The following is a 17,645-nucleotide window of genomic DNA, read 5'->3' as shown; positions in this document are numbered from 1 at the left end:
TATTTCTGAATGTAGTTCTCTTACCAGTTTTCATTTCAAATGTGGGATGTGCAGGGTTAATCTTTGTACTCCTCACCACTTTCAAATCCGATAACGTTTTTTAATCTAACCACTGATTTTAACATTAAAAACACGCACACACCATAGAACAACGTTGTCCTCTATTTGAATTCCAATACAAATATTTTTGAAGGCTGTCTCTCTTTTACTTTGAGTATTTACTGATGCTGCAACCTCCAGCTTAATCCTTAATGCTTGACAATGTATGCATGTAACACAGTTGTATTATTGCCTCCGGCTAGCTTCATGTCATCTAGTTTGTCTTTTACTTCTCTCCTTTGATAGTATTATCAGGACCAATTGTGAATCTGCCAGATGCATTTCCTCACAAAAAGATAAATCTAAGAAGGCTTGTGTTTTTCCCTTTCTCTTCCAGGACTGCTTGCAAAATTAAAGGAATTCCTCATCCTTTTTTCATGAAACTGAACTTGCTTAATCAGAAATGGAGCAAACTGACTGCAAACCCTACCAGCCTCTATCAAAAGTCAAGCATGAAATGGATCTAGCTTACACCAGTTCTTCTGATGAGAGTGAAGATGGAAGAAAACCAAGACAGTCATACAACTCCAGGGAGACCTTACACGAGTATAACCAGGAGCTGAGGATGAATTACAATAGCCAGAGTAGAAAGAGGAAAGAAGTAGAAAAATCTACTCAAGGTATGTTTTTATTGGATCTTTATAACGAATATTATTTCTCATTAGAGAATGCTTGTGTGCATAAACTTTGTTTCAAAAATAAATTTGCTAATGTTAACTGGTTAATAATTCGCACTGCTTATATACCTCAGAGAATCTATTGCATATGCCAACCCAGCTGAGGTTGTAGGTTACATGTGCTTTTTACGGATTATGCATGAATTTAGATGCTGCAGTCCTCTTATCAGAGCATTCGAAATTTGTCTAATCCTACAAATAGCCATTTATAGACTAAAGGATAAATAATTTATAGTAAGATGAAAAGTAAACAGCTAAGTGCTTTTCAAGCCATTGCTTATATGGGACAAAAGTCTCAAATAAATATTTGGCTGCTGACAAAGCTAGCAGGTTAGTGGAGACCACCAAACAGGGTTCCAGAAAGTCTGTCACCAGAATGTAGAAACATTGTGCAGCCGAGTCGGAAAGGAAAGTAAGAATTTTTTAGAACCCTTCCTACAATAGCCATATTTTGGAGCATATTCTTTGGGCAGCCTTAGTTTCTCAATTATGGATTGACAAGACAGTTTCTAACAAAAAACTAGTAGAAATACGATTTCCTGTTCCAACTGATAGATAAACTGTGTTAGACACTATTTTAATGACGTAGAAGATACTGACATTGGCACAAGGTTTTTGTTTTTTTGTTTTGTTTTGTTTTGTCTTGTTTTGAGACAGAGTCTCACTCTGTTGCCCAGTCTGGAGTGCAATGACGCAATCTCAGCTTACTGCAACCTCCACCTCCTGGGTTCAAGCGATTCTCCTGCCTCAGCCACCTGAGTAGCTGGGATTACAGGTGCGCCTCACCACACTCAGCTACGTGTTGTATTTTTAGTAGAGATGGGGTTTCACCATGTTGGTTAGGCTGGTCTCAAACTCCTGACCTCATGATCCACCCACCTCAGCCTCCAAAAATGCTGGGATTATAGGCATGAGCCACCGCGCCCAGACGGCACAAGTTATCTTTTTTATGAATAAGTTAATGCTGAGATAAAAAGTAATAGACTTAATTTTCTATGTCCTCCAAGTATGGACTTGATAGCAACAACAGCAAAACCTGAGAATTTTTTTAGAATGTAAATTCTCCAGCCCCACTCTAGACATATTGAGTCAGAAACCCTGGGGGTGGGACCCATTTGTGGTTTAACAAACCCCCAGGGGATTCAGATTCCTGCTCAAGATTGAAGATTACTGCTTGAACCCCGAAATATTTTTGCTCAGATGGCTTCAATGATCACATCTATTTGAGTGACCTTCAAATATTTATCTTCAGACCTAACCTCCTTCCTAAACTCTAACCCGAAATTTTCAGTTAACCTCCCCGGCATTTCCGAATGAATAATACACTGACACCTCTAAACCAATCTATCTAAAGTGGAAGCATTCATCTTAACACTCCTAATCCCACGCATCTTCCTTGTATCACCTACATCTGTTAATGATGCTCCCATTCTCCCAACCACACATACTTACTGTATCTAATCAGTTTCCTCATCCAGCAGAGTTAATCTCTACATCTCTCAAATCCATTTTCTCCTCTCCATTTTCATGATCATTACTCTCATTATATCTCACTTAGATTGTTTTTTGTTTCTTAACTGGTCTACCGGGATCTCACCTCATCCGTTTTCAATCCCTTTGCTGTGCTGTTACATCTTTCTTGGGATACAATTCACTGCTATCTCTCTTTATGCATATTCAACCATCTTTCAAGGCCTAGCTTACAAGCATCCTTTCCCACTGAATCCTTGCCTCACCATCACCCCCAACATCATCACTGTTTCACTGTGTAGGTGATCTTCCTCGGTGAACTTTGAAAATACATTCTTTTTACTTTTTTTTTTTTTTTTTTTTTTAACAGAGTCTTACTCTGTTGCCCAGGCTGGAATGCAGTGGCATGATCTTGGCTCACTGCAACCTCTGCCTCCTAGGCTCAAGTGATTCTCATGCCTTAGCCTCCCAAGTAGCTGGGATTTCAGGTACGCGCCACCATGCCTGGCTAATGTTTTTGTATTTTTAGTAGAGATGAGGTTTCACCATATTGGCCAGGCTGGTCTCGAACTCCTGGCCTCATGTGATCTGCCCACCTCAGCCTCCCAAAGTGCTTGGATTACAGGCATAAGCCACCATGCCTGGCCTCTTTTTAACCTCTTCTTATGGTTATATATATTCTCCTAGACTGTATACTCAATAAAGATGGGGATCATGACAGATCTTTATTTTCCATAAAATTTTGCATATAATATATGCTTTATAATTGTTTCATTTAAGGAATTAGTTGCTATCAACTGAAATATAAGTGCTTATCATGCACTGAAAACTACTCTTTAAATATTGCCATGTGAAATGCAGTTATTACAAATGAAAATTACAGTACTCTAGTACTGGAATCTTACATTTTAAAAACAACCTTAAATTGAGCCAAAATTTAAGATATTCATTCTAACTCTTAAATATACATTAAATATTTGTGATGTTAACTATATTACTCATTTTCATCCCTTAACATAATTGGTAAAAGTTTTATATCTTTCTTTTCAAGGAATTCATTTTAATATTTCCTATTTTTTTTTTCAGTTAATATCATGTAAGTTTGTTGTAAAATAATTTTCTTCTTCTGCCTGACAATTGGGAAATTATTTCCTATGGAAATGTTTTTGGCTTTAGGAAATGCCTAGTTCTCATTAAAATACTTAGCTGTAAGTTTATCTTTACAGACGATGAATTTACAATTGTGATTTATGGGTTGTGGGTTTAGGGTGTAGAGTGGTTGACCTAATATGTTGTGAGTAGAAATAAGAATGCATTCTGGTGACAGTTCTAAAAACATAAGCAATTTTATGCTGAGTCAGTATAAAGAGCTGGCCAGCCTCAGATTTTGTCTGTGCAGTTTTATCAAAAGGAATTTGGGGTGAGGGAAGTTTGTCTCTATGATGTCATTCTAACTTCCTTTCAATGGATTATTTTTATTCAATAAGCTTTTATTTACAAATTAATATGTGTCAGACCTTGAAGCCAATGCTGAGGATGGAGATGACTGCTTGCAGGAAACTTATAGTGCAGTGGAGAAAATAGACACTTAAAACACATTATTGCAATTAAATGTATGAAGTGCTTTTACAGATAAAAAAGGTGCTGTGGAAGTACACAGAATGAAACAATTAACTTCTTTAGAGGAATCAGGGTACATAGAAAGGTGATATTTGATCTAAGTTGAAATTTGAATAAAAGTTTACCAGAAGGACATCCCTAGAGAGCAGATAAGCAAGTGCAAAGTATACAGCTCTGAAGAAGGCCTGTAATGGTGAAACATTCAATATGGCTAGAGCAAGGAATGTTGGAGCCAGCTTGTGAAGCCTCGCATGCCCAATTTAGTTTTTTAAAAATTTCCTTTAAGCATCAAAAAAGAAAGCTTTCAATTAGTGGAGAATTTCATGATCAATTGTAATTTTTAGGATAAGAAGTATATACAGGGGAATTGTAGAAGAGTAGGCAGCAGTGTAGAAGATTGATTGCAATTGGAAATAATGAGATGCAGGGAGAAAATTCTGTGAGGCCATTGAATTAGGCCAGAGCTGAGAATCGCGTTAGAGGTCCAAACAATGTCTGTGGAGATGAAGAGACACACTCAAGAGACATAAGTGTGTTCGAACTGATAGAACCTCCTAATTGATTAGTGGTTGAGGTTGAAAGAAATAACAGTCAAGGATGACTTTGAAGTTTTAAGTTTGGGAAACTGAGAGAATAGTGATTAATTTACCAAGAGAAGGAACACAGCAGGAGGAGCAGGTTTGGAAGGGAAGATGAGTTTCTTTTTAGACATGTTAAGTTTAAGATGCTAGTATGACATCCAGGTAGCTTTTCCCATCAGCGATTGGAAATGTGTGTCTAAGATTCAGAACAGATCTGGGCTGTCGTTACAAGTAGATTTGAGCTCATCAGTGTCTCAGAATAGAGATGCCAGGGGATGGATGAGATTACCCAGGGAGAGTGTGTAGAAGGTTGAGACTAGAAAAAGGCCAAAGACAAAAACCTGAATCTATCATCCATGAACTGACATAAACACATTTTGAACCAATCTATATTTTTAGCCAGCACCATCCTTCAGTGCACTGACTTATATAAAATAAAGTATACAGACCCGGGAACTAAAAGTCTGGAAACAGTATCTCATCTGCCACTGACTGCCAATCGGTAGAGACACCTAGGAGGGAAAATATGTATCCCTTTGAAGGAGAAATGACTTGTCCTATGTTAGGCAAAATAGTGGGCCTAATTATCATCTTTTTTTTTTTGTAAAATCTGGAATCCTCTTTATTGTCTTAGTCCATGTATTGCTAACTGTGAGTCAGAAAAAATGTTTTTAATTTTTGCAAATGTATGTCAGTAGTTGAATCTTGCATCAATCAAGGTGAAGTTGAGCCTAACCCATTATTTTAAAGGAATAAGATCTCAAAAAATCATTGAGTTTTAGATCAGGAAGGATGAATGCAAACAAAATGTTGATTGGGCACCTGCTATGGTGCCAGGTACGGTGCTAGATGCCTTTAAAGTTTACTAGCTATGTAAACTTAAGCAAGATACTTCAGTTCTGAATCTGTTTTTTCTTCTGCAAAATTGACTTCATCATCATCACCATCATCGAAATAATAATGATAAATTTGGAATTGTACCTATTCTATGCTAGCACTCTGCAAGGTGCTTTACATTTGCTCCTCATAAACACCTGATGAGGTATGCACTGTTATCCCCAGTTTACAGATGAGATAACTGAGGCTTGGAAGAGGCATAACTTGCCAGAGGTTGCACAGCTAAAGGAGAGGTGAGAGTTAGGATCAGAAATCAAGTCTGTGGCTCTAAAGCCCCCATTCTTCACTATACCACACTGTCTTCCATACCTATGTCAGGAGGTTGTGGTAAGTATTGAATGCCATCATGAGAGTGATGATCTTTAGGAATTCAAAAAACGTTAGTTTCCCTTCATTTTCTTCAACAACCTTGCCAGCCTCCAGTGACCAAGTGTTTATAAGGAGGTTAAACGTCTTTTCATTCTGATTATCATTAGAAAAGGGCAGATGATATGCTATATAATTTACCATGAAACATTCCTGAGTCTGCTTATTTCCACTTTTTAGGGAAGTTAATGTTTTATCCAATTGAAGACTTGTTTTGAGAAGTATTAATAAGAGAAAATACTTTATACCAGCGGAAGATATGTTCATATTATCTTTATTTTCCAAAACAGCAGTGCCCTACTCCATGTATATGTGGAATGCTGGACTCTAAAACTGAATTTCTTATTTTCCAAAAGCTTTTGAATTAAGGGATGGACACTAATATAATATTATTCACAATTCTTTGCTAACAGGATGAGTGAGCCCTAGGCAGGCTTATTTCATATGACTTTTGGCAGGTTGAATAGCAGGGGAAGCTTTCCTAGAGGCACAGGCTAGCTATTTTTCCCAAGCAGCCTCACATGCAAGGGAGGCATCAATTAACTAAGAAATTAGTATTAAAAATGAAAATATAAATGCATGGATATATATATACCAAGGGTAATAATTTTAGTTATGCGAATTGGCCAATAATTTTATATAGATAAGATTAGTTTTTGAATATCCCCATTTTACTGCAAAGTAATTATGAATGAGAAGTCATCCATGCATAAAAAGGAGGTATGTTGAGGACCTGATACAAGTCTCACAAGATCATAGACTCCTAAGGTATTACAGATGACACAAACATTTCATTTCTGTCATCTAAATCTGTTCTTTTGACGCTTCTTTTTCTCCGAATAGCTTTTTTTTTGTTTGGTTGGTTGTTTTTCTCTTTAAGATTACAACCTAAACCTATATCTCACATTATTGCCATCTGGTGGAAAAAAATTTAAACTGCCAATTTTTTTTTTTTTTTTTTTTGAGTTGGAGTTTTGTCACCCAGGCTGGAGTGCATTGGCATGATCTTGGCTCACTGCAAACTCCGCCTCCCAGGTTCAAGTGATTCTCCTGCCTCAGTCTCCCGAGTAGCTGAGATTACAGGCGTGTGCCATCACACCTTGCTAATTTTTGTATTTTTGATAGGGACGAAGTTTCAGCATGTTGGCTAGGCTGGTCTCGAACTCCTGACCTCAAGTGATCTGCCCGACTCAGCCTCCCAAAGTGCTGGGATTACAGGTGTGAGCCACCATGCCCAGCCCAAACTGCCAATTTTTATTTGCCAAGATTACATGGAAGCAAAGTTTATCTGTCATCCATTCATCCATCCATCCAACCATCCATCCATCCATCCATCCATCCATCCATCCATCCATCCATCTATCCATCCGTCCATTTGTTCATTTATACACTTATGCATCAGCATTCATTTAATGTAAACTAAATACCAGGTACTGTTCTAGGTAAATGAAGTTAATCTTGAAATAAATGTACCCTAGTGACTATGATTTTCTCTCTTTTTGCCCCAGTATGATAAGCCACTTCATCCCACAGGAAAAAATGCTTAAGCAGCACTGCCACCTGTGCAGTCTTTGCCTTCAAAATTTGAGAAGTGCGTCTCTCTATTCTTATATCAAACATTTAGCAGTAGTTTAAATGATTGTTTGCTTATATGTAGACAGTTTAGATATCAGTTCCTTCAAAATCCTTTAAAAGAACTCTTAATATCAGGATCTGTATTTACATGGCAAAGATCACAGATGGCAGGTGTAATATTAATGTGGCAAAACCTATGAAATGAAAATTTCAGCAGAATTTGATCACATTTAATGAATTTTCTGCTGTGAGCATGCTATGCTTCTAGTTGTCACAAGTTTCTAGCACAAAATCTAAAATGACTGCTCTGAAAGAATTTAGACTACAAGAGAAATTAGCCAAGTTATTTAACGATAACTCCAATTGGCTCATGTCTTTCAACTAGTAACATTTGTTCATGAAAATTCATTCAGTAAGTATTTACTTACACAGCATCTAAAACTGGAATGGAATGTCCATGACACTTGTGCCACTGCTCCCTCTATTTGTCCCATGGAAGACATCCCTAATTAATCATGATGCTCTTTCCCCTGTTGAGACCAGCTTCAGCCTCACATCCCTTTCAAAACGGCATTTCACGCAAGCATTGTCAATCAATTAGAGTTGAAAAAGGACAAAACCTATTTCTAAACTTTGGTTTGCTTATCTGTGCAAAGTTCTTTGTTAAACTATGAAGATTATAGGTGAGTAAGAAGCAATCTTTGCCCTCAATAAATTCATAGTACAGTTGGGAAGGTACATGTCAATCAGCAATAGTGATGCAATATGATTGGTGTGATATAGTGGTATATGTAAAGTACCATAGGGGTCTAGAAGCTAGAACCATGCCGTGTATTCTGCCTAGGGCATGGCGACATTGATTATGCGAGAAATATCTAGCATTTATTCAACAACAGACCAGAAGTAAGGCACTTTAAATGGATTATGTTATTTAATCTTCCCAGCAATGCTATAAGGTTGGGATCATTATTATTCGCATTTTACAATGAATAAAATAAGCACAGAGATGCTAGGTAACTTGCCCAATATTACAGAGGTAGTAAGTGATAGAACTAGCATGGGAACCCAGGCAGTCTGAAATTAGAACCCACTGTCATAACTACTATGGACAGATAGACAGCTGTAAATTTAGATCAATTTTAAAGAAATGGTGTCTGTGTGTGTGTGTGTGTGTGTGTGCGCGTGTGTGTGCGCGCGTGTGTTGTATGCATTTATGCATGTATTTGAAGACATGTAATATTGCTAAAATGTCCATATTACCCAAAGTGATCAATAGATTCAATGTAATCCCTATCAAAATCCCAATATCATTTTTCTCGGAAATAGAGATAGGTGGTTCTATTCTATGAAACTACGGGAGTAGAAGAGATGACCAGTGAAAATACATACAATCAGAAATAATGAGAGCCAATTATCATACCCTGAGAAGCACTGAATTTAAAATAGTGGGCAGAAGCAATGAAGTGGTCTTGATATGTCATCGAAGAACAAAAAGGAATGAGTATCACATAAGCCAAAGGAGGAGACTTTTCAGCAGGAAGATGTGACTAATATTGTCTATAAATAAAGACAGTAACACAGCTAGTTTAGAAGGTCATTGATGACTTTAGACTAGAGATTGTCCACTTTGACTGGACATTAAAATCATCTGGAGAGTTTTACAAACCTCAATTCCAGGACTGTTCCCCAGACCAATTAAATCAGAATTTCCAGTGGGCGGGACTCAGGCATTTAAAAAAAATATCCTTGGGGGATGCCAATGTGCATCCAAGATAGGGATCCACTGCCTTAAAATAAGCAGTTTCAGTAATATTAGAGAAAGATGCCAACTCACAAGGATTTGAAGGGTGAGTGCAAGTGAATGTAGATGTGTTTATTGCCATAAGGCTCAATTGGAGAATATTTCTGGATCTCAGTTGGAAGGAAAAACTTTGAAAGGGGAATGTTCGCTGCATCCTCTAAGACAGGAAGTAAATTACAAAATATAGTGGCGAGAAGTTAAAGTAGTTTATGACTTGATGGTCTCACCCAAGAAAAATAACAGACAAGGTTATGTGCTGAAAGTATGAATCAAGACAAAGGCTTCAGATGAGTAGTGAGGTAAGTTTTTGACGAGGCCGAAACAGAATTGCACATGCCTATCTAGAGCTCAGGTGAGGTGGAACTGTAGATGGAGATGTGGGAACATTAATGACAATAAATACTGTTGACCACTATGTGCCAAGTACTCTGCTAACTGAGCTTACATATATTTTTTATTTAGTCCTTATTGCAACCCTATGATGTAAAGATAATTATCATGGTGGTGGGAGGCAACCAAGCAGTAAACTCTGCCCCTACATTTCACCCTCCCTTGCCATTATGTCATCTTGATTTACTACTGTCACCATCAACTAGGAAGTTTTCCACTTAGTGCCAAAACCACAGATGGTCTGGGTTTTGCTTCTAATAAGAGAGGTAATATTTCCTTATATAAACATTTATACAACACATCCCTTCATATAAATGATTTTACAAATTTTGCTGATGAGTATGAATAAATATATTGTACAGGTAAGTCTGGAACCCAGTAATGGAGAAGGGAAAGAAGCCAGAAAAGTGGATAAATGAAGGAGGGAGGTTTATAGTGGTGCAGTGTAGATGTTGCACCTTCAAGCATCTTTTTGAAGGTCATCATTTCTGTAAAACTCCCTCTTTCCCCTTCATCAGTTAGCTAGGAGTATAGGTAACCACAGTCAGTGACAGTCCATCACTTCCTAGATACCAATTTATTACCAAATGGTAGGAGTCACCTAGTAGGGCTAAATTTGATTTAAATAATTTGCTATATATATTCTTAAATTAACTTTATGAAACAATATACAATTACAGCTAACTACATACATATTACACAAATGTAATTTTACCTTTGACCATCACGTCTCTTTGTGGACATTCTTTAGCTAGGAATAGCTAGGTCAGTTTCAAAATTCTTTTGTCTTGCTGCTTCTGAGGCTACATGACATTTTGATCTCAGTCTGAAAATAGTTCTTGCCTCTGCACATTCATTCTATTTCTATGGTCTATCTCTGAGCCCACTTTGCTCAATTCTATGTTCAACCCTTTAATGCTTCTTCCTAAATCTAGATTAAAAACTGTACCATAGTATGAGAATTGATTCTAGTGTTTTCTTCTTAAATAACTCTTTACCAAATGGAATTGTGTATTTCTTTTGAGGATCTACATAATATCAGAAGGAAAAGACTGACTCCCTGGCTAAGTGTCACATAGATGACTGTCCCCTGGGAAAAAAAGCAACTGTTTTTTTTGGGGTACATAATTTTGTTCCCCCTTTTAAATTGCGTCAGCTACTGGGCAGGATCAAAGGGGATACATATTCGTGGGACTGTGAAGACTGGGAAAAAGAGCTTTGTCTTTTTTTCCTTTTAACACTTCAGGACCCATTTATTATATAATTAACACAAAGAGGCAGAGACACGGGTCAGTAAGATAATCTGAATAGATATCATGGCTAACACAATAGATAACATGGCTGAAGTAGCGGGACTGTTCAAGAATGATGTAAAAGGAAAGTTAGTGAAATATAGAAGGAATCAGTTGCTAAACCTAAAGAGTGAAGTGAAAAGACATGGATTTGATTCAACAGATGACAGGGAACCTCGGAGGGTTTCAGTTCATAGGATTGATTGGAACTATATCCAAATTACATGCTCCTTCTCTTTTATTACAAGGATTTGAGGAAGATTCAGAAATAGCATTTTGAAATGTAGCAGTATTTCATATTAACAGTCAAAAGCAGTTGTAAATATCTGCAAAGGCATAACCATGAGGTATGCCAACATGTCCTGTCAGGAAATCATCCTGTCAGAGAACTGTTATTCTGCTTTTTTGGTCATCTGTGATGCAGAACTGGCTCCATATACAAATAAGTTCTATTTATTTTCAACACTTTTTTTCTCATTATCATTCTGAAAGGGTCTAGAGATGACTGAAGATAAACTTTGAATCCCTTAAAACCTTGACAGTATTCTCATTTGAAGCCTTTATACCAAAAGATGAGGATTCTTCTGTCCCACCAGTATAAACTGAGCCATATGCAGTGCTATTTTGGTGCCAATCATTCTTGTGACACATGAAGTATTTAGTTTTATTACACCAGAGTCTAACTATTAGAGGAAATGACCCTTTGTGTCTTTTATGTCATGGAAGAAAGCAGTTAGAAATAAGCTCAAAGGCAAAAAAAAATTAATAAGGACACGCCCAAACCTTTCATGAGATGTAAAGGTTTGAGTTAAGATTTCTCAAGCTTCAACTGAGATATTTATAAGGCTTCACTACTAAAGTCCAATTAAGTCTTCTCATTAATGGTTCAACTCCAAAGTTTCAAGAACACTTAAAAAATTATCACATTGACATACAACCAGGCTGAATGCTAATGTGTCTCAAATTATTCAATAAATATGGTCAAAAATTACCTTCACTAACTGGATAAAAGTAATCTGTGGTTTTGATAAATGAGATGGTCACAAGAAACGCAGAATTTTATTGTATGTTTTTTATGAATACATATACATACTAATGTCATATATTTAGTAATCAGATACACACACACACACACACACACATACACACACACACACACCATACGTAAGGAACAGTGAAGTGAATCAATTTGTAATGGGATTGTTCTCTAATTTTTTTCTATTGATGGCATTTTCTTAAGCAAGATGTACTAGTATATGATAATGGAGAGGCAAAACAAAAGAGATGTTATATGGAGCAGCAACTAACATTCAAACATGGATGCTTATGCTCCTTTTTCTCCTGCAGCTTCCCATCCCACAGACTCTAAGCCCCAGGTATGCTTGTCAAGTGCTAGTGGTTGGCAAGCTTTATGTTTCTCAGTGGTTTCCTTCAGACTACCTCTTGGATAGAGGACAATCAACCTGATTTCTGAAGCATTCTAACCATAACACACAGCCAAGATGTTTAGTCAGTGTGTTCTTTCGAATCTGCAATATGATTGGCAGTACCAAAGAATCTGGCAAATGGACCAGGGAACATACCTGATCAATTTAACTTAAAAGTACAAGTGGGCTGGCTGTACCATCATTCTGCCACCATGTTTTTATAATTTACTTTAGAGCTTGGAACAGTATTTGGCACATAATATGTATTCAGTGAATATTTATTGAAGAAATTAATTTATTAAATGTATAACAGCACTTTCTTTTGGTAAATTAAGTTGGAAAGAGACTCAAATTAGAATTTTCCCTATTTGTCACATTGATTGTTATATATACATATATATATATTTTAACTTTTCATAGAAAAGTATGTGGTAGTTTTAGTAAATGATGTTTTGTCATAACATAAAAATCAAGTTTAGATAAAATAATTACACAACTGAAGTCCAAGTTCATAACCCTTTGCAGTTAACAAGAGTTAATCTAAAATTTATTGGCTAAAGGCTTTCTAAAATACATGTGTCTTCTTTATACCACTCCTTGGTTTGTAGAATTGCGTTTGGATGTGGAATTGGTTTAGAACATTGTTTGTATACACAGAAGGATCTTATTCTGGTCAGCTGCTTCCACTTTCATTGCACTAGACTATAGATATAGAAGCCATTGAAGAATGGCCTCAATGTAGAAATGAAGAGAACCTAAAAGCTTGGAGGTGGCTTTGTATTTTTGACATTTGTCTCATTTTTATCAATGCCAACTACCGGGGTGAATGGAAATGTAGATATTCCAATTAAACAAGGCTACTTTTAATTTTTTTTATTGATTGTGGTTGCACTGTACTAATAAGATGATTCAAAATGTATATTTGAAACTTTTATTTGCATGTATTTATGTACTGTGGGATTGAAATGTACATTTCAATATAAAGTCTAAAGCCTATGTTGTTAGAATTGTGACTTCATGAGAATACTGTGAAGTCTGTCACAGTAGAATTTATAATCTTACATGACATCCGAATTCAACAAGAGTGTCTTGAGAAAGTTGCCTTTTTAACAAACTAAAAAGACTTTTCACAGTCATTCTTTTGGTAAAACACGTGCACTTTTACTAAAATAAAGCTTTTAAAACATGGGAACTATAAAAGGAAAACAATTATGCAGTTTTTATTACTCAGGTTCAGAACCAAAGTTCATAGCTCTTAAAAGTGAATCACAAGGCTGTCAAGGACCTTGAGAGGACATACCTTTCAGGCAGGACCACACTAAGCCTACCCAGCTAAAAATTACATAAAATTTGATTCTATTTCAGCCCTATCACCAAGCTTTTGTGATAGTGTGTTGATTTTTTACTGCCTACATTATAATTCTACATAAACTTTCATTCTACATAAACTTAAGTCTCACCAGAGTTCAACGCAGCAATCACTATTTCCAAAAGAAGTATTCAATACATATTTGTTGATCACTGATTTTGAAGGCATCAGGAAATTTCTACCATTTTCTAGTGTTTGACAGTATTTAGTACTAAGCACATTTTACTAAAATTCCACTGGTCCTTTCCTCTTAGAGAGCATGGAGTATAACCAACAACCATTAACCAGTAAGTAGATACTTCGATACAGTGCAATATTTTGCACATAATAGGTCAAGTATTTAACAAACATTTAGTAAATTGAATTAAAAAGTTGATTGTCTTTGTTTTGATGTATTTGTTGCTTAATTATTCATGATGGTATAATAGAAAGAATACTGAACTAATAGCAATTTGGGTTCAAATTGCTCTTTTACTTAATAGCCTAGCACAGTATCATCACAGAATAAGTGCTTAGGAAATATTTCCTGAATGAATTAATGAATTGAGTTGAATAAATGAAGCCTTGGGCCCCCTTTCCCCTGCAACCCTCTCATGTGGCTCCTCTCACTTTTCAGTGTGCCTCAAGCATGACTTTCCCCTGAGGCCAGTGTTTCTCTATCAAGGGTGCCTTTGGAGCCTACTCTTCATTATCCTATGCTCTACAAACCAAATTCTTTACTACAGCACTAAGACACCTCTACCCTATGTTAAAAACCAACAAGCCTCAATAAAATACTAAACCTACTTCATGGTACATGCCATTCAGCTATACCACTACCAATCTTAAAGGCATGGTCCCTCATTTCTTTTATGTTTTTGGATCTGATAAAATTATTCCTGTTGATCCAAATTTGGCTATACCCCTGGGTACATTTGCACCAGCATTCATCTCTGACTGAAGCACTGTTCCAAACCCATTCTTCCCCTCTGGGGGCAGGAACAATAAAGTGGATCAATTTGTAATGGGATTGTTCTCTAATTTTTTACCTGGCTAGGTACTTCTCAGCCTGTGAGTCTCCATTAGAGTCTCTACCTAGAAACTACTTGCTCTGGAAAGCCTGCCTTGGTGCCGTGCAATCTTGGGTGGATGCTCCTGCTGTATACTCCTACAGCAGTCTGTACTTATTACTACTGTAGCACTAATCACCATGAACTGTAATTGGCTTGTTTGTTTCTCCACCTAGACTGTAAATTTATTGAGGTCAGGAACTATACCTTATTTACCTTTATAAACCCTGCCATATAGTAAGTGCTCAACAGTTTTTTTCTTATAATGAGATAACTTTTACAACGTTTTGTTTCCACTTATGTAAAGTGAGTATGTTTCCTTGCTGTGGTGCAGAGGATCAATGGAAATTGTATACATAAATCATTCTGAAAAGTGCCAGGACACAAGAATTATTCCTGATTGTCAAATCCTTTCACAGATGCTTTTAACGCACAGATTGCCAGTTTCAGCCATTTTCAGAGAGAGATTTCCTCTTCATACTTAGGATCTAGTAAGTTGTGTCACTGTAAATAACAGAATGAATTGGAACTTTATACATAGGAATAAGGGAGAATCCTATCTCCACACCAGCCAGTCTGACTTTGTTAAGGATCTTAACTTCCCATGCCCTTGCTCTGTAACTTCATGGTATAGAAATAGAGCAATAGTGGAAACAGGTTTAACAAAATTCTTAGTCCTATCGTGGTAACTACAGTTGTAATACCTCCAATTAAGCTGCTATGAAACACTGGAGAATTGTTTTCAGTTCAAATCTTCTAGAGAATGTCTCTGATAAAAATGATGCCTGTAATCCCAGCATTTTGGGAGGCCAAGGTGAGTGGATCACCTGAGGTCAGGAGTTCAAGACCAACCTGGCCAATATGGTGAAACACCATCTCTATTAAAAATACAAAAAATTAGCTGGGCGTGGTGGTGGACACCTGTAATCCCAGCTACTAAGGAGGCTGAGGGCAGGAGAATCTCTTGAACCCAGGAGGTGGAGGTTGCAGTGAGCCAAGATTGTGCCACTGCACTCCAGCCTGGGCAACAAGAGTGAAACTCTGTCTCAAAAACAACAACAACAACAAAAAGACACAGTTAACATCAGATAATACAATTTTTAAACCCTGAAAGAGTATTGATTAAAATAAAATTCCTAACATTTATCTTTCTTATGCACATTAATCAGTTGGATTAGAAGAGTCTTGCTTGACTACAACTTGTTAAAGCATCATGGCTTTTGTACACTGTAGGTTATGTAAACTTTATGCAAAATAGCTCAGCAGTAGATCTTGTGCTCCCTCTAATACTTCCTGATGGCATTGACCCCATGAATGGAGTTTTAGTGAACCTTCAACAGCAGATGAGTCTTTCCCCATAGCGTTCTTCATCACCTTCTCTATTGCCTTCATGCCACAAACTCATTTGAAAGGTTTTATGATCCAATTATTACCAACAACTATTACTTCAGTTACTATCATTACATAGCCATATTTATTAAAAATTCTGCACATACTAGTGGATCATTTTATTGTGAAGTTCAGGAACTGTTAAAATTTTGAACAAATTAGTCCAAACAGTGTCCTTTATTGCTAGATTCTGGGAGGCAGATTCTATTGATGTTGTAGTTTGAATAAATGGAAATATTGCTCTTTATGATACGGATGGCCTTCCTAACTAAGCATTTACTGGATTGTTTTACAACTAAGTCTACTCAGAGTGAGAATGAAAGAGTTTCTAATCTTCCAAGGGATTTTTTTTTTCTTCCTTGAAAGGTTAGGATAACTAGAATTGGTAGCTCATGAAAAGTATAAATCAATATTGCCATTGACTTAATCCACACAAGAGGCTTAACTTCATAGGTGACTCCTGAACAGCTGAAACAAAACAAAGATCAGTCTCTGGTGAGTTCTCAAGTTTAAAATAAAGTTGAAAGCTGTTACAGAAAAATGCTTCTAGACTAGCAACGACAGCAGAGTGGGACCTTGTAAACCATTATACTTCAGCAAGTAAATCCTCATGCTTACCCATTTTAAAGAACAATAATAGCTAACCTTTAATTATGTGTCAGACACTGTGTTAAGCATGATCTCATTTAACCTTTAAAATAACCCTGTAATATCTAGCCACATTTCTAATCCCCATTTTACAATTTATGAAATTGAGGCATGGAGAAGGAGGTTAACTTTCCTAAGATGACACATCTAGTAAACAGCCCAGTTGAGACTTGAACATATGTCTGCTGGACACTAAGTATCATGCCCTTAATCAATATACTGTAATGTATATGTAGAAAGGCATTCATAAAATATAGTCGTTGGTGTTCAAATGGGTCTATAATGAAAGCTGATGCTCTTTACATACAATTAGAAATATCTGCATGGTTTTCCTAGTTAATAGGGAATGGTATACCCTGAGTCCTCTGCACTTTAATGTCAGGGATCCACTATGATTAGCATTAGGCCAATATAATTTGCAAGATTGCTGTGCAAGACCAAAGTGTATGCCATGGCCAAGGGACGGTGTTCTTTCCTTTGCCAGATTAGCTGTCGAGGGTGAAGATCAAATTATTGACCTCTCTCTTTCTAACATTATGAACTAACTAGCTGAATTAACTGAGCCAAAAATAATTTATTCAATCATAACCAATTTACTCCACGGTGTTCACTGGATTATTTTACAACTAAGTCTACTCAGAATGACTTCTTTTTAGTTGTTTTTTTTTTTTTTTTCAGTTTTACAGCTTCACTTCTTTTAAAGTTCATACCATCTGACTATTGTTTTCTCCTTCCTTCTACCTCATTAAGGTGGTTTGTCAATCTTCAGACTTACAGACATTTTTCAGCATTTGATTTTTGCATCGTGGTCTTTCTTATTTCATTCTCTACCACTATTTGCAGGAAATGCAACATTTAGGTTAATGATTTTTCTTAGAGTTTCTTGAAATATTTAGCTCTTGTCAAGATCGCCGAGGTCTCCATGGTGCTAAATTCAATGGTCAATTCTTAGTTTTCATCTTGACCTTTCAGTAGCATTTGACACCGCTGATCAC

At 36.6% G+C, this 17,645-nt stretch overlaps 1 protein-coding gene across 1 annotated transcript in view; it reads left to right on the top strand.

The window, feature by feature from the left end:
• Positions 1-17,645, top strand: part of TENM1 (teneurin transmembrane protein 1) — an 815,747-nt gene that overhangs the window by 230,538 nt on the left and 567,564 nt on the right. The window contains exon 2 of the mRNA XM_055269101.2: positions 437-719. Within this exon, the coding sequence (XP_055125076.1) occupies positions 503-719 (217 nt within the window). The 5' untranslated portion in view covers positions 437-502. The remainder of the gene's footprint in view (positions 1-436; positions 720-17,645) is intronic.

Source organism: Symphalangus syndactylus, chromosome X (assembly GCF_028878055.3).
Source record: "Symphalangus syndactylus isolate Jambi chromosome X, NHGRI_mSymSyn1-v2.1_pri, whole genome shotgun sequence".
Taxonomy (NCBI): domain Eukaryota; kingdom Metazoa; phylum Chordata; class Mammalia; order Primates; family Hylobatidae; genus Symphalangus; species Symphalangus syndactylus.
Note: the sequence above shows the minus strand (reverse complement) of the source record. Positions and strands in the feature narration are given on the sequence as shown.